At 43.1% G+C, this 21,055-nt stretch overlaps 1 protein-coding gene across 5 annotated transcripts; it reads left to right on the forward strand.

Annotated features, from left to right (window-relative positions):
* The first annotated feature begins 8 nt into the window (after positions 1–8).
* Positions 9–19,866, forward strand: SINHCAF (SIN3-HDAC complex associated factor). Of its 5 annotated transcripts, none has more exons than XM_020789062.3 (6): positions 9–181; positions 9,308–9,454; positions 11,474–11,573; positions 13,649–13,775; positions 15,145–15,295; positions 16,616–19,866. In XM_020789062.3, exons 2-6 carry the CDS (start codon positions 9,327–9,329, stop codon positions 16,776–16,778), a joined length of 669 nt encoding a protein of 222 aa, XP_020644721.1. In that variant the 5' UTR covers positions 9–181; positions 9,308–9,326; the 3' UTR covers positions 16,779–19,866. The 5 variants fall into 5 exon arrangements, with proteins under 5 accessions (XP_020644721.1, XP_072856009.1, XP_072856011.1 ...); XM_072999908.2 differs by having other exon boundaries at positions 175–312; XM_072999910.2 differs by lacking the exon at positions 9–181 and adding an exon at positions 909–1,020.
* The last annotated feature ends 1,189 nt before the right edge of the window (positions 19,867–21,055 follow it).

The raw sequence follows: 21,055 nt of genomic DNA on the forward strand, positions 1-21,055 counted from the left end.
AAGCGAGCGGGCCGTGGGAACGGCGCATGCGCACATGCGGCTGGAAGTTAAGCCAATGATTCCAGACCTTGCATCTCTCCAGACACCGGAGCGAGACAACGAGGGTTGCGTAGAGAGGCGGGGGAGGAGAAGGTCGCGCCGCGCACACACACAACCCCACCACGCGATTGATTTGTTGGAGGTAAATCCTTTGCATGTTTGTTTTCACCTCGGGAAATATTGCGAGCGGGTTGTTCTTTGCAATAGCGGCCGCAAATGGGAAGCACGAGTTTTGACAAGTTTTCGTGTCGTGCCTGCGAGTTTTCCATACAGGTTGATTTAAAAAGCAAACTTGTCCCTTTCGAGGGAGGGGGCGGGGGCGGCTCTTTTTATGTCCGGGAAACAGTTGTTTATGGATTGGAAAGGTTGGTGGTCTACCAGGTATGGTGATGTGTGATGCACTGGTGATTCGGGAGGGTCATCCATTCGGGAAACGGGGGGAAGTTGGCCGCTGTGGTGCCAAAGGCTGGGTCGCATTGTTACAGGTCGAGCATGTGGCCCGTGACTTTTTTTTTTCTTGCAGAGGAAAGACACTTGCGGAGTAACTTGGTCGTCATTTCAAAGCCGATTACTCGATAGATCGTAAAGGGAACCTTAGAAATCACGACCGAGGCTGCCCTCGTTAGGCGCACTTAGTTAGGAGTAAGCCTTGTTCGACCTAATGTGACTTGCGGCTGAGTAAACGCGTCCTAGGGCTGCACAGCGAACGCGTAAAGCAGCGGTTACGATCGTGGGCCAGCAGACCGCCCCTTCCCCCTTTTGCTTCAAGTTGCTTCGTTGTTGTTGTTGTTGTTGTTTTCCCCTCTTTAAATTGCCCTCGAGGCAACGGTTTTGAAGCGCGATGCAGCGCGGACTCCCCTTTCCTTGCACTGCGGTCCCGAGGAGGTTAGTGCGCTTCCTCTGGAGCAAGAGAAGTGAGCGCGACCCTCGCTCGGCAGGCGGCGAAGCATCGGCGGTTGCCGGCGGAGCGGAGGCGGCCGGGTTGGTGTTGTCCGTTACAGCTATGGACGCGGGATTGGCGACAATGGGAAGGCGGCGTGGGGGGGGGCGGGGAAGGGAAGGGAGGAGGAGAGAAGGTTTGCCGCAAAGTCCCTCGCGGCCGGCGGCTAAGCCTTCGGAAGGGTCGCGCCGCCAGCGTTCCATTTTCGAACGTTCCCCGGGAGTCTCCACAAAGGCGAGACTTCATACACCTGTAGATCGGGGCGGCGGGGGAGAAGTTGTGGGAGCGGAGAACGCCAGGGCGGTGTGTGTCACTCTCCCTTTCTTTGGAGGGCCGGAACAAGACAGCGGGAGGGCAGCGCGGGAGAGGTTACCTGCAGGCGGCCGGCCAGTCCGAGGGTGCGTTCTGACCTGGGTTGCAATCTCTTTTGTGTGTATGCGGAGCTGACGTGACATGTGCTGCTCGCTTTACGCAAGTCCTCGGGGTTTTTTTCAGCGTTTAAAAGTCGTTTTTTTAAAATAGCTGCAAACTTTATCTTGACCGTCGGACCTGGGGGGGGGAGGCTTTCTCCTTCCAGACAAAACCGGCGCGAGAAAGCGCCGCATTCTTTGCCTGTCTAACTTTGATCTCAACTTCTCAACTGCCACCTCGCTGCATATTTTCCCCTCCCAGTTTGTGCCATTTGATCTTGTTTTCCTCTCAGGTGGTCGAGACGGAGTCTCTCTCTCTCTCTCTCTCTCTTCCCCCCCCCATCTACCGCAGATTTTTACACGCATCAAATAAGTTACGCGCTCTCTAGATTCCACTATGGAGGATCAGGGCTACCCTTCTTGATCGCACGTAGGCGAAGGCAGAGGCGGCCGCGAAAACAAAGGGCTTATATAGAGCATGTGGCTGTTGAGCTTTGAGGCGGCGGGGGGGGGGGGGCGGGGATCGCTCTCCTTACACACGATCCCAGTTACAGAGGAGATCGAAGGAAGGGAATGGGGGCGGGGGGGGGGGGAGGCGACAGCCTTCGACTCCCATATCTCCGCTGCTCCTGGAGAGTTCCCTTCCTTCTGTTCTTAAGGGTGAAACTTTAGCTAAGCGCCCACCGCACACGGTACCATGCGGCGAGCCTGGGAGGAGGAGGAGGAGGAGGAGGAGGCGTGTTTTAGGTGTCTCGACAGGCAGGAAGCGCCTTGTCCTGGACTGAGGAGAGCGGGTTGTTGCTGAAACCACAACACACACACAAACACACAGGCTGCTTCCCCCCCCCCCCGCTGTTGGGTCACTGATTGGGCGGTGAGAGAGAAGGTGGCACAAAGGAAGGATCCGCTTTGCCCGCTGGTGCTCTTTTTTTTTTCTGCGCCTTTCGCGCTCCTCGTGTGCGCGTGTTTATGGGAGGTCTCTGGTCGACCTCGCTTAGAAGTCGGAACTGTTGCCATGTTTGAATTACGTCAGGGCGAAGCCGTGAGGAGGGGGGGACCCGCTCTTGAAAACACCGCCCGCCGCGGCACATCGTGCGCCCACCCGCACAATGCAGACCAGCGGGCGATCCGGCGGGGCCGGTGGGGGGGGCGAGACCGAGACCCGGGAGGACGAGGGCTTCTCAGGAAACGGCACTGATCCTGCGGAGGGGAAACCTCCGGCCTGACTCCTTTGTTTGGCGAGAAAGCGCTCAGGAGAGGAGTAAAGTTTCGAGGCATCGTGGAGGCTCCTTAGTTTACTTCAGGCTCCCCTTCCTTCGGCTTTAACAGATTTAACCTGTCGCCTCCATTATTATGGTGTGTGCCTTGTCCCCATAAGCTAGTCGGAAATAAGCACCTCAAGTATTTTGAATGTTTTAATGATGTGGTTTGATTTTAAATTGTTTTAAATATCTCATGTTTTAAAAATTGTTTTGCACAGCTTTGTTAACCTGCCTTGAGTTCCTGTAATGTGGGGTGTCTATGTTAAAACAAAATAAACAGATGCTTAAATAAACGTTAAGTAAGTAACGGCAGGATAGATGTCTGGCAGGAGGATGGCCTTGCGTGTGTGGCGGCAGAAAATCCATGGCGGTAGCTTTGACCCCAATTTCTCTTTCTCCCTTGAGATTACCACCCATAGCACTCAGGAGATTAAGTGGGCTCTTGGGGGGGGGGATAATATCTTCCCCCTCTCCCCGCCAGGTTTGCTAAGGCAAATCAATACTGGCCTGCCCTCCCCTCCCCAAAACAGGACATTTTAAATTGTGAATTTGCAAATAGAGATGTTTGATTGCCTTTACTTGTGTCCTTTCATTTTGCAATGCTAGTGCATGAAGGATAGGCTTACTCCAGTGGTTCTGACCTCTGGGGGGGGGGTCTCCGCCCTCCCCTCAGGAGTCCTTGGGTGATGCCTGGATATTAACTTTAGTGCTTTCCTCTGATTTCATTTGCCAGGTCTGGGCATTGTTGCCAGACCTTGTGGGAGTTACGGAGCTTTGAGGGTCAGAGGTAGGACAGAAGCATCCTTCCTGTATGGCAACTGAGTGCAGCTGTTAAGAATTCCCCCCCCACACACACACATCTCTTGTCTTTAAAAACCATTCAAGAGTGCCATGCATGAGCAGAATTCCTTCCACATGGCGATCCCTGCCCTCCACCCCCTGACCACACAGAGCACTAGTCTACCTGATCCTGTTTTGAAAACTAGGTCGCTTTTAGCGGAGGTGGGTGCGGGTGGGTGGTCTTTGTTCCAGGCAAGGCTTGGCTTGTGTGCACTGGTGTGGGCTTCCTCTTGTTTGCTGATATGTTTATTGCTTCCTTGCCTGGGAAATTCTTTTCCACTTTAGTCACTTCGGATATGGGTGTTCAGTGCTTGTATATATTAAAAGGCATAGATGGTGGCGGGTCTTCTAAACGGGACTTTTAAAGCACCTTTCTTTTCCCACCAATGGAATGCGAAGCTGAATGTGGGTAGAATGCATGTAGTAGTAATGATATGCTGACTTATGGTGACCTTTTCCAGATAGGAAATACTCAGAAGCAGTTTTCCATTTGCTTCTTCTGAGGGCATCCTGGGACCATACAGCTTGCCCAAGGCCACACAGGCTGCCTCTGTTCACAGGAGTTATGGTGGGAAATCGAACTCCCAACCTCTGCCTTCACAGTCCGATACCTAAAACCACTAATGAATGGTGTTCTTCTGGCCAACATTCATGGTTTATCGGAAAGCTGTAAACTAGGTATCTAGGGTGGTAGCTTAATGCATTCTTATTGGGGATTCAGCCCCACCAAACTCCTTGGGAATCTCCAGAATTGATGCAATGTAGTGGGTAGAGTGCGGAACTGAGATCCAGGTTCAAATCTCCACTGACTTATGACATTCACTGTGAAACTGGGAGATCTCCTTCTATTGGAGGTGTTCTGTCTTGTTGCAACCTGTCTCACACGACTGTCAAGGGAAACAGGAGAGCCATTTACACATTGTGTTTATTGGAGGATTGGTGTGATAGACATAATACATAAACATGCATATATCCGAGCTAACAACCTTTCAACTTCTCTTAAGTTTGAATCGCTGCGTTTCCTCGGATGCATCTATGTTGTTATCTCGGTGTTGCTGTTTTTATCAAAAAATTAGATAGTTTCCCCAAGGCTTGTTTTGGCTTACAGTCTTTTGCTTCCTTGTAAACCTCTGATGAACAATAGTAAAATGAAATAATTGCAAACATGATTGTACAGCTATTTAACTTTAATGAATAACTGGCAAGCATGAATTAAATCACAAACTGCGTGAATCCAGTGAATTTGATTGCTGCTGTTATCAGTGTTCTATCATGCCTTTGAGGTTTAGTGTATCTTTTGGTCCATATGCATTAATTCTCACAGCCATCTCTTTATGAGTCAGCAAACTGTTGTGTGAGATCTAAACCTGAAACAGGCTTGCCCGTGACCACCCAGGAAGTTCTAATGGGCAGAGTATAGGTTATAATGAAGTGGGGCAATCTCATGATCTTTGCAAATGGAAATGTGTGTGTGTGCCAGTGGAGAATGTGTATATCTAATTATTATATGTTGTTGCAAGTCTCAGGGTTCCTAGCTAATGCCCAACTCATAATGACAAAGCCCCTCCCTCCTCAGGTTGCACTTTGTGGAACCTCTTGTCAGTGTGCTACAGGCTACCTGATGTAATGGCTTTTGCTGCTGGTGTTTAGACCAAATTTGCAATCTGGAGGTGATTTTTTTTTTTTGCTGTTGAAGTTTTCCCATGCTGAGGCTCCCAAAGATTTTCCCAAGGCAAAAGGAGCCCTAGTGAGGCTCAGAACCTGAAAGAGAGGATAAGAAGCTTTCAGTTAATTTAAATTAAATATTCCCGTCATGTGATGATGCCATCACCACTCTTGTAGGACGTAAGTTACACCAAGAGGATTCCAGCCGCTGAGGTTTGTTTCTGAGTAGGTCTTAATGTGCATTAAAGCAGTGGTCCCCAACCTTGGACCTCCAGATGTTCTTGGACTTCAACTCCCAAAAATCCTGGCCAGCGGAGCTGGTGGTGAAGGCTTCTGGGAGTTATAGTCCAAGAACATCTGGAGGCCCAAGGTTGGGGACCACTGCATTAAAGGTTACTGAAAGATCCAATGCTATTTTGCTCCAAAGTAACCTATCTCTAAGGAATTCCATGTCCTCTACTAGAATCCTCTACTATAATGCAAAAATACAAAAAAACATGCAGCAAGGGCAAAAGTGAGTTCCTGCGTCCAAAGTTGTCAGTGACAGTAACTGAAAATGCCATTGCATATTTTTATGGCTAGTAGTTCAGGGCTATGGTTGACTTTGGTCAGTTCTAGGATAATATGGGAAGAAAACCTACAACAGAGTTGCAGATGTTTTTATGACCTCCCGCCTGGTGTATGTTTTGATGAAAATCCTGTTGGCCTTGTGAAGTGTGAGTCTGAGTGCAAGAGGATTATTTCCAAAATTGAAGAAATACCATTGCTATTGGTTCTCGGGCAACATCTATTAAATTTGTATTTTTAATTTCAAATGTTGGTGTCTTCCTATCAGTAAATTGGAAAAATCTCCAGTGACCTAAACAGAAAACAGATCCAGTATATTTATTTGATTTGTACCTATTACACGCCATAATTATCATTCTCTGATTCTGTAGAGTTCTACATAAAAATTTTCATAGTGTACAGTTCTTGGCATTTTGTGTGATTAAAAGTTGTCTTACAATGTATTTCTTGCATTCCAGAATATAAAATATTTTTTTGGATTGCTTTCTTTGCATTTCACAAATGTCCTCACTTTAAAAAAATGTTTCTAGTTCCTCTTCTCCAGCGCTCAGCCTCTCTAGGTCCAGATGTTTTTACAGCTAAGTGTTTTTCTCAGAGGTACAGGGTATCAATACTTAACATCTCCCAAGGATATGCTGCAGAGGGTTTGGCAGATGAAATGGTTCAAGGGGAGCAAGAATGCAAGTAGTTTGGGAATGTATAAGGTTCTTTTCACATGAACACAGGTCAGAGGCAGACTAGCTTGAAAACGTACTATGTTTTGGAATTAGCCCTTTGCTGTTTTATCTGGATTTGGAAGCAACCATAGATATTCAGTCCAACTTCCTACTTTTGCTTCCCCCCCCCCCCCCGGGTCATTTTACCTTTGAACCGGGCAGTACTTGTGTGGGCAGTACACATTGTAGTAGCATTGCTTTGATCTGTAAAACATGAATAGCCTACCATGTTTGGTTATTATAAATGAGGGAACTATTACAAAGTTCTCCGGGATATTAAAAGTTCTAGGCAACAGCATTCCAGGAACCCAGATATATCTTTTTATTGCTCTTTCCTTTGAAGTCTGTTGGCTTTTAGCGGTACTGTTTAATAGGTTTTCAAAAGAATCCTCCCTTTTAAAAAAATGTCTTTAATGCAGACTGCTGTATCTATTGCTTTGTTTTCTTTTATTATCTTGTGTTGTCCTGTGAATGATATTCAGTATTAGGTCCAGTATTAAAAGTCCAAGGAACTATCTCTATTTTCTACTCCCAGGCCAGGAAAAACACATTCCCAAAATACTCCCAATCTTGCAGTGTAGCATATTCTGCCCTAGGCTGTTTAGTGCTTCCTTCAATATAGGAGATGCTGAAGAGTTTAAATGTGAGCCAGACTTGGCTAAAGAGAGCTAAACTACCCAGCATTGACTGAATGTCCCTTTGCTTGTATTAATCAGGATGGCAAGTCACAACCACGTGGTTTTCTTTTTGCCCGTAGTTGCATCTTTGCAACAGATTATGAGGTACTTTCCTGGCATTTTGGAACACAGAAGATTTCTTATACATTGAGTGAGACCGTTGGTCCCTTTAGCTTCTATGCTGATTAGCAGTGGCTCTCTGAGGTTTTTCCTTGGTCCCAGTTGGAGATGCAAGGGATTGGACCTGAGACCTTCTTCCTTCACACAATGTATGCATTTTGTCCACTGAGCTGTGGTCCTTCTGTATTCCACCTAGTGGCAAGGACAGGAAAGCACGAGGAATTAATTGTTTCTTGCAAGGTACTAGAATGTGTAAGAAGCATGGTAACAAGGTGATGACAGTAGATATCCAACTCCTACTCTGGAAGGTAGGAGTTGGACATTGTTTTATCTTCTTTTTTTCTTATACTGTATGTCCAGGATAGTAACGTGATATTTGCAGAGGTCTGGGATTTGAGGCTTTGAGTGCCTTAAATCAATTTCAGCCCTCAGTATTGGCAACTAATTTAGACATTAACGTTCATGGGAGCAAGCACCTTTCCTTGCTTTTAGCAACAAAAGTTGGGAAAGACTTAATGTACTATGAACAAATATACTTTAGTAAGTTTATACTTGTAAGAAAATGCATTTCTTAATTATGTTATATTAACCCTAATACTTAGTTAGTTATGTTATATTAACCCTAATACTCATAAATTTAATACAAATTTATGAGTAACAGAATAAATGTCTGATAGTCAGGTTCTCAAAACATAAGTAGATCTTCCTTGACCTACCTACCTACCTACCTACCTACCTACCTACCTACCTACCTACCTACCTACCTACCTACCTACCTACCTATGTTGGTGGGGTTTTTTCCATACCATTATAATTATAATCTTCATTTGTACTTGGGTTTTTTAGAGATCACTTTTCTGGATGACAGGATAGATTTATGTGCTTTTTTGAAAAAAAAACAGATTGGGTTTTGGAGAACAAACAAGTGTCCATTTATAATGTTTAGAAGAGATAGAAAGATATGATAGAAAGAATAAGCTCACTTTTCTGAAAAATGAGAGAGAGAGCCTTGGTGATTACCTCTTCTGCCACATTGGAGTTAAAGACATGTTGGTGCTTTTTTTAAATATATGTAGTAGGAAGCATGTCATGAACTTCCTTATTAAGTTTTCTTAGGGTGCCATTGGATGATGGTGACTGTACAGTGGTGCTTGGATATAAGGAGAAAGGTGGGAAGGCCCTTAATGAAGTCTACAAGGCCCATGCCCTCTTTGTTCTCCAGTTTGTCCAGTCATGGCCTTAGGCAAAAACATACCGTATTTTTCGCACCATAAGACGCACTTTTCCCCCACAAAACGGGGGTGGAAAGTCTGTGTGTCTTATGGAGCGAAGAAAACAGATTATATTTTCCTGTTTACTTCTCCTAAAAAATTGGTGCGTCTTATGGAAAGGTGCGTTTTATGGAGCGAAAAATATGGTAAGTTGAGAGGGGTGGATGTGAAAGGTAAGTGGGTTGGGGCCCCATTCCCCTGGCAATTTGGGAACAGACCATAAAGTACGTAAATGCTGCTTAGCAAGGTATCAAATGGAACGGAGACAAAAAGGGCAGGCAGGTATTGACAAGTAGGAAAAAGCAAAACGAGAAAGGGCGGGGGAGTGCCATAGAAAATCTCTGACTGCAGTGGGATATACATCCTGTTTCAGAAATTCTTCCTGTGTTGTTATTGTTAGCAGCAGCTTTCACATGGCATTTTGAACAAGCTGCATGACAGCGCGAGTTCCGAAAACTTTAGTTTTGATTGCCCACCAGTTGGTGGGCAATCTCTCTCTCTCTCTCTCTCTCTCTCTCTCTCTCTCTCTCTCTCTCTCTCTCTCTCTCTCTCTCTCTCTCTCTCTCTCTCTCTCTCTCTCTCTCTCTCTCTCTCTCTCTCTCTCTCTCTCTCTCTCTCTCTCTCTCTCTCTCTCTCTCTCTCTCTCTCTCTCTCTCTCTCTCTCTCTCTCTCTCTCTCTCTCATATGGAGGAGGAGGAGGCATCCTCACCGCCTTTTAAGTTTGTCCTCTGTGTTCATTTTCTGAAGATTGATCTTCTCCTGCCCTTTCCCCCCCCCCCTCATTTTTTTTTTTCATGTAGGGGAAACGAGTGAAGAAAAATGTTTGGCTTTCATAAACCGAAGATGTACCGGAGCTTAGATGGTTGCTGTATCTGCAGAGCCAAATCTTCCAGTTCACGTTTCACTGACAGCAAGCGTTATGAAAAGGATTTCCAGAACTGCTTTGGGTAAGAGCTGCAGCTGTTTCAATTGCTATGTTTCTTTAGCCCAGGGGTAGAGATGGCTTCCAGGGACGTGGTGGCCCTGTGGGTTAAACCGCAGAAGGCTCTGTGCTGCAGGGTCAGAAGACCAGCAGTCGTAAGATCAAATCCAGGCATCGGAGTGAGCTCCCGTTGCTTGTCCCAGCTCCTGCCAACCTAGTAGTTTGAAAGCATGTAAAAAATGTGAGTAGACAAATAGGTACCACCTCGGTGGGAAGGTAATGGTGTTCCCTGTCTAGTCACGGTGGCCAGGTGACCACGGAAACTGTCTTTGGACAAACACTGGCTCTAAGGCTTGGAAACAGGGATGAGCACCGCGCTCTAGAGTCAGACACGACTGGACTAAATGTCAAGGGGAACCTTTACCTTTAGAGACAGCTTCCCAAAGTCCTTGGAGATCTGTGCCTATGGTATCTCCAGGGGCAAAAGGACAAAAAAACATAAATCAAGTGGAATGCCTTCTAGGGATCGCAGGGGTGCATTTGTAGACCATTGTCAACCTGTTTTTGGCCTGTGAGGCCCCCCCCCAAAAAAACACCCCCTAAGTGACTTGGTTACACATTTCTGTTAGTTTTCTGAGCACACATTTGGGTGCTTCATCAGTTCTTACCCTATGTCGCATCTCTTTCAAAGTACCTGACTTATATTCCACCCAGAACACATCAGATCTTGATTGGTATTTGGTCAAGTTTGGTTAGGACTGAGATGGAAGTCAACACTGCCAAAGATATTCAGGTAGGGCTAAGAAAAATACTTACACCTTGAGAGAGCCGGATGAGTTGACCATATTGGGCTTTATAGAGCAATGATATTAATTGCTATAAGGCAGTGGTTCCCAACCTTGGGTCCCTAGATGTTCTCAGATATTCTCAGACTACAACTCCCAGAAATCCTGGCTAGCGCAGTTAGTGGTGAAGGCTTTGGGAGTTTTAGTCCAGGAACATCTGAGGAGCAAAATTGGGAACCACTGCTATAAGGCAACAATCTGTGTCCCTATGGTAGAAAGAATAAGCTCACTTTTCTGAAAAAGACGTTTTATATCAACAAGAGTTCTGTCACTGTATTTATCATTTACACATAAAATTGCATTAGCGTTACTGGGAGGAAACAACTGGCTGCCTGAGGTGCAAGTAATTCATTGGTATATGAAATGGTAGTATTGAATATTACTTAGTACATAGTCTTGAATATTACTTTCACTGCTACAGTAACTGTAAAACATAGATCATAAATTCTTAGTAAATGTTATAAAAACTTGCAACAAATACACTATACAGTGGTGCCTTGCTTAACGGGCACCCCGTTTAACTATGAAATCGCATAGCGATTAACTTTTTGCGATCGCTTTGCGATGTTCCCTATGGGGGAAATCGCTTTGCGATGATCAGTACCGTTTTGCTTACCGATCATCGCAAAGCAATGATTTTTTAACAGCTGATCGGCAGTTCCAAAATGGCCGCCAAGTAAAAAAATGGCTGCCCGCTGTTTTCTGGGACGGATTCCTCGCCTGCCAGGCAGCGGAAATGGCCACTGTATGGAGGATTTTCGATTAAAGGTGAGTCTGAAGCCCATAGGAACGCATTGAAGCGGTTTCAATGCATTCCTATGGGCTTTTTAATACCGCATAGCGACGAAATCGCTTTGCAGCGATTTTTGCTGCACGGATTATCGTCATTATGCAAGGCACCAATGTAATTCAATCCCATCAGTGGTACATGTCCTAGTTGTGAAGCACTGAGTTATTCCACAGCCCTCTCTCAGCTCAGAATGCCTCTTGCAGGTGCTCTTAATGTATCAAGTTTCCACAGACCATCCACCAAGAGCACGAGATTTGTCAAGGGTGGGACATGTTGCCTCGTTGAAATGGGACAAAGCCAAACATCTTCCTTTCTCTCTCTCTGCACCTGTTTCTGTACGTTTTCCTTGAGTCGAATATTTCCATTTTTAGTATGGCCAAGTAACTGAACTATGGTCTTCTCTCCACAGTCTGCATGAGGCCCGCTCAGGTGACATCTGCAACGCATGTGTGCTCCTTGTGAAAAGATGGAAAAAGCTGCCAGCAGGATCAAAAAAGAACTGGAATCATGTAGGTTCAGGTGTATCCACACTGTTACATAAATGTTGGTTCTGACTGGACGGCACATAAGAACGACACATATTCTGAAGCAGGGGTGTGAGGAAGAGAGATTCAGCATGTGTTGTATAAGTCACATGACATGGCCACTGGTTTAAAAAAAAGCTTAGAGAAATTATTCTTTTAGACTACAGCCCCCAGAATCCCTCATTCCAACTACAGTCAGCAGTAAGAGGGGCTGTGGCACTTCCTATCTACATAGAGGCTCACATAACTTGACTATCACACCATAATTTCTTTTTTTTTTTAAATCCTTCTCTATAGTGCCGAGCTACAGCTCCAATCAGGCCTATATAACATAGGCAGTAGAGAAGGGTTGATGGATGTTGCAGTCAAACAGCATCTGAAGGGGCCCCATATTCTCCAGCCATGGCAAAGAGTAGCATACCAAGAAAAATGCTGTTCTGGCGCTTTTATGCCTTTTGACTGCCTGTGGGATTCTTAGGGTTGTAGTTCAAAAACACAAATCTGCATACCTCTAGTTCTTAACATCTGGTTTTCCGTGGGAAAGAAGTATGTGTTGAGAAGGGTAGTTTTGATTTTGAGAAGCTCCTTTCTCAGCTTATTGTTGACCCAGGGGATTGTGGGGGAAAGAGATAAGAACAATTAAATATCTTTCCGTAATATTTTTAAAAACATGCCCTTTCAAACAGGTTTTTCCGCAGAGTGCTTTTTACCTGATACATTTAACTGTTGAGTTACAGCTATTGAGGAATGTGAGGAAACCATGTGTGACAAAACTTGCAATTTGTGTTCAGGGCCTGTCTGAAATCCAGGAGCTGTAACATTTTAATTGGTGTCAGAGTTAGGATAGGTAGCAGCACTAAGCAGTTGAAAAAAAACAGAAGTGTAATTTACCTTGTATGTGATGGCAACATTCTCATAAACTTCAGTGATTTTGATGCTGGCAGATACATTCATCTTTCTGTCACATCATGTGAATGGGTGTGCTAGGTTTTTATATTGTCTTTGGTGCACATGGCTGTGTTTAAAATTTGACTTCTGGTGGATCTTCCCTTTCGATGTATGCAAATTCAAAGTATATTATACAAATAGCACCAATAGTGAAAGCAAAATGTGCATAATTTAATCTAATTCTGCAATTTTGCTTAGACATACCTAGAGCACAGCATCCATCTTTACTTGAGACTAAGCCCGGATTACTTTAGTGTAGAGTTTTGGTTTTTATCTTATTTTTGTTCTATATTTACAACCTTGAATGTACACACCCCTAAGTGCTAATCCTCAGAGTTTGGAATGTTGGGTTGTAAACATTAATTTGTCAAAGTTAACAATTAGAAATTGGGAAATTAACTCATTGATATAAAGAATTAAAACTGAAAACACTAAGCTCATTAAAGTGGCATTATTAACACATTTAAATTAATTTACATTTGTGTATGTGTATCTTTTGATTCAAGTATTTTCTGACCATCTCACATCAAATTATTTAATTTTGACATGTTATTTTCAAGCTCTTCCAATGACTAGTACCATACTTTTCTTGTACACGACCCCCCAATGTATAAGATGACCCTCTAATTTTAACCCTTGCCAAAGTAAGAGGAGCAGTTAATGGGCAACTGCTCCACCACCTCCATCTCCTGTTGCTGCTGCCTCCGCCGCCCGATCACCTCCTCCATTGTGACTGCCGGGGCTCACCTCCAACTTACGTCGCCGTCCCCTGCCCAAAGCGAGCGCTGGAGGAAGCGATGCAGCGGCAGCAGCAAGAGGCGCCCGAGTGCTCCTTTGTCTCTGCCTGCCTTCTGTGTATAAAATGACCCTCCATTTTCCCTCTATTTTAGGAAAAAGTGCTGTTCTATACACAGAAAAATATAGTATTTTTAAAAATATGTTTACTGTTATTTTTTTAAAAGGTGAGTTCCAGCCAGCGCTTGCCTAAGTTAATCTGTTGGACTGCAAGTTCAGTTAAAGTCCAACAGAGTAACTTGTCCAACTTCTGCTTATGGTTGTAGCCGGGAAGACTGAGGTCACTGCAGTGAACAATCTTGTGTTGTCTTTCTCAGGTGGTAGATGCAAGGGCTGGACCAAGTCTTAAAACAACACTAAAGCCAAAGAAGATGAAGACTCTTCCTGGCAGCAGGATGAAGAGCAACCAGATAAGCAAGTTGCAGAAAGAGCTGAAGCGGCACAGTATGTTGATCTTCCGTGTTTTTCCATTATTGGGTGTTTCACATTTTCTACTGTAGTTAATGATATATATATATGACTGACTCAACCATAAATCACAATGGAAAGTGTGTAATTTTTGGACTAAAGTTCCCATGACCCCTCAGCACTCGCCATGCTGACTAAGACTTATGTGAGTGGCAGTCCAACAATATCTCATGGGCCATAAGTTTGCTGTCCTTGCTACACAAGAACACTAATCACAAAATCATGAAAATTAAATAGGAAAGCTAGGTTTACTTTTTATGCTATACAGTGGTGCCTCGCTTAACGGGCGCCCCATTTAACAATGAAATTGCATAGCGACGAAGATTTTGCAATCGCATCGCGATGTTTTAAATAGGAAAATCGCTTTGCAATGATCGGTACCCTGTTTCGCTTACCAATCATCGCAAAGCGATGGTTTTTTAACAGCTGATTGGCGGTTCCAAAATGGCCGCCAGGTAAAAAAAAATGGCTGCCCGCTGTTTTCTGGGACGGATTCCTTGCTTACCGGGCAGCGAAAATGGCTGCTGTGTGGAGGATTTTCATTTAAAGGTGAGTCTGAAGCCCATAGGAACACATTGAAGGGGTTTCAGTGCATTCCTATGGGCTTTTAAATATTGCATAGCAACGAAATCGCTTTGTAGCGATTTTTGCTGCACCGATTATCGTCGCTATGCGAGGCACCACTGTATACCATACTGTATGTTTTACATCTAGCTTTTTTGTGCCAGCCAGCTGACTGGCTATCACTGGACAACATTTGAATTTCAATTTAGTGGTGAATGCTATTCCAAGCATAAAACTAAATTCAACCAGCCCGAAATGATTATGTCACTGGGACTAAAAAAAACAATTAAACTCAGAATAGCACTTCTAGATTTTCTTTCCAACAGAAAAAGTAAGATTTAGATAACAAATCTGGATACAAGAGGACTCTGTTTGTGGTTTCAGCATTCAGAGAAAACTCCCTCTACATTTTCCTTTACAATAGAAGTTCTCCACGAACACCAGGACTGCCTTGCTGCTGCTGAATTATTGTCTGTCCTGCTGACTTTTTACAAATGACTCTTTTCACTAATGCTCCTTGGAGAAAGGACTGCTGGGATGTATGCTTATGTGTATCCCTGATTTTTATGCATCATATGCAGCCCTCTTAGGCATCCTGGCTCTTAAGTCATATGGGTTAGAAATGCAGCAACATGGTTGGTTTTGCTTGTGAATGAAAGCTGAGATTCTCAGACTGCACAATAGCCCAGAATCCTGTAACATTTTAATTTTTTGGTTTTCAAATAAACATGTATATCTGTGTGAACCTAGCTTAATGCAACAAGCATCTCCACTCTTGCAGACTCTGATGCCCACAGCACCACCTCAAGTGCCTCTCCTGCCCAGTCACCCTGCTATAGCAACCAGTCTGATGATGGGTCAGACACCGAAATGACCCCTGGCTCCAGCCGCACACCTGTCTTCTCCTTCTTGGATCTTACCTACTGGAAAAGGTGAAAGCAAGATGATGTCCAGAATCAAATCTATGCACCCTTATAAGCGTAGCAGCAGTCCGTATTATTTTTAAAGCTCAATTAGCGGGCCTTGTGCTTTGCGATCAGAGTATTTTTAAACATCTATACAACATTTCAAGCAAGACTCTTAGTCTCAGATTTAGATGAAGGGGGAGGTAAACACAGGGAAAGACAGAGGTTAAAAACACACATAATTACAATAAAATGTAATCTTAATTACAAGGCTCTTTTCCTTCCGTTCCCTCAGCAATTAAGGAGCCGTTGCAGAGAGCTGATGACTCAATATGGTGCTTAAGGAAGTAGATAAAGTAACTGGATACCATGCAGGGCATGAATTGGGTCACAAGACCTCTTGTTGTCTTGAAAGCAAAGCCATAGCCTTGGGGCTTTTTTCCTCCTAGAATTAATTCCTGCTCGCAGAGAATTGATGGATGCTATGACAGTAGCCAGCAGTCGGTATTGATCTTGAAATGTCGCTCCTGCTTTAGGACGAGCTGTTTGGTGCATATGTGGTGTCAGCTCAAATGCTTGCCTAGTCTAACAGGAATGCCTGCTTTATAACAGGAAAGTAATTGATGGTATTCACTGCAACAGTGGTGGCAGTTTGCCTTGATTTGGCAGCTTAAAAAGGGAATTATGCAAAATCACAGAGAGCATTTGACTTGTCAGACCCGGTTCCTGTCAAACCAAGGGAAGGGCGGTATGAATGCAGTCTGTAACCTTTCAGGTCCCAGGCTGAACCCATGCTCTGGAGTCAAACGTGGAGTTAGAGATGGTATCAGAATGCTGAACAGGGATCAACAATCAGAGCATACTATACCAATTTTATAACAACTGCTTCCAGAATCGGTTAGAAGTACCAACACTGACTTAGGTTAGCTTGATCCCAAGCTGCTGTGGGCTTCCGAGAACCCACTTTTTGCTCATATGGACATGCCCAGACCTTAACACCAACTTCAGAACTCTGCTTTGTGTTATGAAAATGTAACGAGTGAACCCTAGGCCCAGCATTTTCTTCATGTTCACAGTTATGGACTGCCATTTGTGAGGTGATTTATTGTAGTACTACTTTCCTGCTTTTTAAACAGTGAAGTACTTTATATTTTTTGTGGGTATTTTTAAAACAGTTTATTAATTTAGTTTGATTCTTGTTTCTTGCTATAATAACATTCATGCTTTACGAATTTGCCACTGGATCTTTGATTGTTCAATGAATATACATTAAATATATATTTCTAGAGTATCTTATGGTAAAAGAAGATAATCTTGAATGATTTTTTTCCCATCTTTCTCCTGAAGGCAAAAAGTTTGCTGTGGAATTATTTACAAAGGTCGCTTTGGAGAAGTCCTTATAGACACTCATCTCTTCAAACCCTGCTGTAGTAATAAAAAGTCCACAGCCGAGAAGCCTGAACTGCAAGGCCCTCAGTCCCCAACCATGTCCAACCAAGAAGAGTGGTGACTTCCACAGCTAACTGCAACCGACATAGGTGGAACCCCTTGCTCTCTCTCAAAATGCTTGAAAGTCAACTGCTCCTCACTTTGGAGGCTTGCTATGCTGCCAAAAGACTGATTTTTCTCCTGAACTCCTTAAGGATTTTTTAAACTGCTTCAGTTCCACTAATTCAGAATCCTGTTCTTATCTCTTCAGAAAAGACTGTAAATATTTAAGATGTGCTAAAATTCCTTGTTGAGCTGAATGCTGCTGCATGCCACCTCTGTTCAGCCTCTTTCCCCTCACAACTGTTCCTCACATGATTGACCATGAGGTTGGTAAAATATGTATGTAGCATGTATTTCTGTCAGAGAAGCAGTAGTCACATTTGGTATGTTAAGATTTTAGCCAGTCACTTTTTGTTTCCTCCCTGTGAGGAAAATAATAATTGTTACTCTACAGCATAGATTTACATACTAAAGTTTGTACAGAATTTCCTTACTATGTATATGTTGTAAAGGTGGGGAGCTCTTAATTCTTACTACTGATGTTTGAACAGTGCTGAGGAACAAGGTCAAGCTGATATTTTTGGCCTACTAAAAGAGTGTGTTTGAAGGGAAAGAGAGAGATGATCAGCGTTAGGCAAAGTTAATGAGTTCCAAGGTTGGTCATACAGAGGAGGAAATGACTTCGTACTGGACCAAGCAATCTTTCTTCCTACAACATGTGGCCCATGCATGATTTATGGATGCAGATTACAGAATTTTTGGGGGGAGTCAGGAATTCCTTTGTAGTAATTTAGACCAACGTTTGCAAATGTCATGTTTGCTCATCTTGTAGCGTTATAAAGGGCAAACATTCCATACCGTTTCCGGTTCTTGTTTGAATACCAGTTATGTTTTCTCTGATTTAGGATCAATTAAGCTTCAGCCCTGTACCCACATACCTGGGAGTAAACCTTGCTGAGCTCAGTCAGGGTGTCAGAGGATTTTTATTTTTTTATTTTTTATTTTTTATTTTTTGGACCACATCTCCCAGAACCCCTCAGCCATGTTCAATGAAGAGTTCCAGGATTTATGATCCAAATTTTTAACATTTTCAGGGTCTGACTTATGAAACAGACCAGTGTGAGATCACATTTTAACTGCACAATGTTTCATTGTTTTCAATGAGTCTCATAGAGTAGTCTCATAGAGTAATAAAACATAGAAAGAAAACAACCATAGAACCAATTATTTGTAGGAACAGCAATCTGTTTAAAACGACAGAATAGCCAGGGAGCCCACTGTTCTGCCGTCCTAACCAAGCGCCTGAACAGCAGTGACATGGTAATCATTCTTAATTATAACAGAAAACCAAGTGCTAATGAAAGTTCAGAATCCTCTTCTTCCTTTGGTTCTGTGCTGACTTTGCTGATTACATATCCGGAACAAAAAAAAGGCAATGATTAATCCCTCACTTGTGCACAATGACATGGTATGACCAAAGCAGAGAGAGGTCTAAGTGTATGCTGCATGTTAGCAGAAGTGAGGGTTCCCACTTTAGATACATACTATAAAATGTGTGTATAAAAGGTATGCATTTAACACAGCATAAACAACTATAACACTTCTCTTCTGTACTCTTAACCTGTAGCACTGTTCCCAGACCGGAGGGGGCTTCTAATGTGTTGGACTACAATTCCATCCTCCCCCCCCCCCATGTATAGTCTGTCTGGCGGGCCTCCAAATTGGGGAAGACTGAAGGATAGTGCTGCCTTCTAAGGCTACATCATGAACAGACTCTCCCCCCCCCCCATTGACTTAAATTCATGTGTCAGTCCAATTTAACAGGAGTAAATCCACCCTGGAATAAACATTATTTCTTTTTCATTGAGCCTTATTCCAAAAGCCCGCCCCCCGTGAGCCATTCCTGTTATACCTCTCCTCCTTCACATCTCCCCTCTAAAGTGCCTTCAGTCCTTTTTTAACCACTCTTCACGTGCCCAACAACCGATACATCCTTACTGGGGCCACTCATTAAATCGTCTTTGCATCACTGCATTAACTGACCAACACACAGACATGTGACGCGCCTGGCGATTTCTTCCAACAGATTCATACATGTCCTGTGACAAAGGCCTCTCCCATAGTTCTATTTTTTTTTTTTTACATTATTTTACTGTTTGGGCTGAGAAAGAGATTTTTTTTTTTGACAGTCACTATAGTAATAGCTTCAGGATTTAATAAGGGGCTTAATAACATCAGGTGTTTTTTTTTCCTGAAGCTCAGCAAATATAAGGGCTAGCAATCTGTTTTGTTTTTTTACTGAGTCCAGTGAAAATTTCCGTAAGATATGTAGTGTGTGTCTGCTTCTAGGGGCGATATAATGGCCTCTCCAGGAAGTATACGGTCGCTTTGTAGTTCACATAGTTTTTATCACTTTACGGTGAAAGGGTGAGAATTTCAACCTGCTTTCTGCAGTGCACTACTACACAAACATGCCTGTGGGCTTTTTAAAAAACTTTTTGTTGTTGTTGAACCATGAATTCATAGGTTGATGTATCAGGAAAAAAAATGTGAAATTGAAATACTGTCTTCCTTCATTTTTTTTAGGGTTCCTTTTTTGCTCTCTTTCCTGCTGTAAATAGGAGAAATATTCTAAAAGGAGGATAAAATAGATCTTTATTTGTAACTGACTAGCTACTTAGCAGTTTTGCTGGGTTGGTAATCTCTGAAGAATGCACACAAAAGTCGAGAATGTTTTCATTGTCTCCTTATTAGCATACATTTTGTTTTAGTTGTTTTTTAAATGGCCAATGATTCTATGCATTTACAGCTGCAGTGTGAAACCATGTGCTATATAATATGGATCATCTCCTCTACTTCTGTATTTATTTATTTATTACTACAACAGCAGACTGTGTTTCCCTCTGCCCCCCTCTTTTTCCTCCTCCTTCCTGAGTAGTAATGCAAGATGAATTGTATGTAGTTATGCACTTTGTATTAACGTAGTAGAAATCTATGGAACCTGTTTTTATACTTTTTTTAATATTGTTTATACACTTGTAATCCAAGCTTTTTTAAAAAAGAAACTAGGGTGATTAATAAAGATTTTAGGCTTATTTAGAAAAAAATATATGTTTTCTTTCTGTTTTTCTAAAGTTTCTGTTGGGTTTTATTGGTCTAGTCTTTGGATAGGTATTATTAGCCCCAGAAATGTGGGTGGAAGCTCTAGGAAAGCAGTGGCTATGGGAGGCTTTAGTGCTGATGCCCTCTTCCAAGAAGGCGTGGTATTATCTTGCAGAGATGGGATGGGAAGGGCAAAGAAGGATTTAAGTGGTATTTTAAAAAATAATTTAGGTTGCAGTTCTATAGGGCAGACGAGTGAACACTTTTGGTATAACAATTGTTTGGTATTGTGGCGTAGGTATGTTTTTGCAATTCCAAAATATTTCCTAATCACTGTAACAGTGAAGATAAGAGTGTGGCCTAAATGGGGCCCTGGTTTAGGTTTATTGCATCATAATATTTTTAGCATGGATTAATGAAAAAGTAACTTGTTTACACAGATATTCTTACTTGCCAACCCATTATCATGTTTGTTTTGTTTTTAAACTTTTCGCTGTCACCATAAGGAATATGGAGGATTTTTAATATATAATTTTACTTAATTTATGTATCAAATTTTGTTTACTACTTAGGATCCTGAGGTCTTCAAGTGGTTTGCAACTGGTTTTCTAGAATTTCTAACACGGCCTTTATTAAGCTAGCCCAATGATGACTGCTAGAACATGCACTACATATAATGCCATAAATTAAACTGCCTAGCCTTATTGATCAGGGGCAGGGTGGGGGACATTAATTCCCCTTTTTAACTACCAGTACCATCTTCCTGTCAAGATTTTAGACCCACGGGGACTTCAGGCTGATTCAGTTGTGATGTCCTCATGTCTTGGTGTTGCAAATCCAGTGACCAAGCAAAGTGTAAGTTTCAATGAACTTAATGAGACTTTCTTCTGAGTATATACACATTGTTAAGACTGTAAAGACTGTATGGAAGTAAAACCATAAAGAAGGCTGACTGCCGAAGAATTGATGCTTTTGAATTGTGGTGCTAGAGGAGACTCTTGAGAGTCCCCTGGACTGCAAGGAGAACAAACCTATCCATTTTGAAGGAAATCAACCTGGAGTGTTCACTGGAAGGACAGATCCTGTAGTTGAGGCTCCAGTACTTTGGCCATCTCATGAGAAGAGAAGACTCCCTGGAAAAGACCCTGATGTTAGGAAAGTGTGAAGGCAAGAGGAGAAGGGGACGACAGAGGA

This window comes from Pogona vitticeps, chromosome 5, assembly GCF_051106095.1.
Source record: "Pogona vitticeps strain Pit_001003342236 chromosome 5, PviZW2.1, whole genome shotgun sequence".
Classification (NCBI taxonomy): domain Eukaryota; kingdom Metazoa; phylum Chordata; class Lepidosauria; order Squamata; family Agamidae; genus Pogona; species Pogona vitticeps.

Bases quoted from the DNA above. Each gene is read 5' to 3' on its own strand.
- SINHCAF (XM_020789062.3), top strand. From the start codon at position 9,327: ATGTTTGGCTTTCATAAACCGAAGATGTACCGGAGCTTAGATGGTTGC. The intron at 11,574-13,648 runs GTAGGTTCAGGT...TGTCTTTCTCAG, and splicing joins CAAAAAAGAACTGGAATCAT to GTGGTAGATGCAAGGGCTGG. The intron at 15,296-16,615 runs GTGAAAGCAAGA...TTTCTCCTGAAG, and splicing joins GATCTTACCTACTGGAAAAG to GCAAAAAGTTTGCTGTGGAA.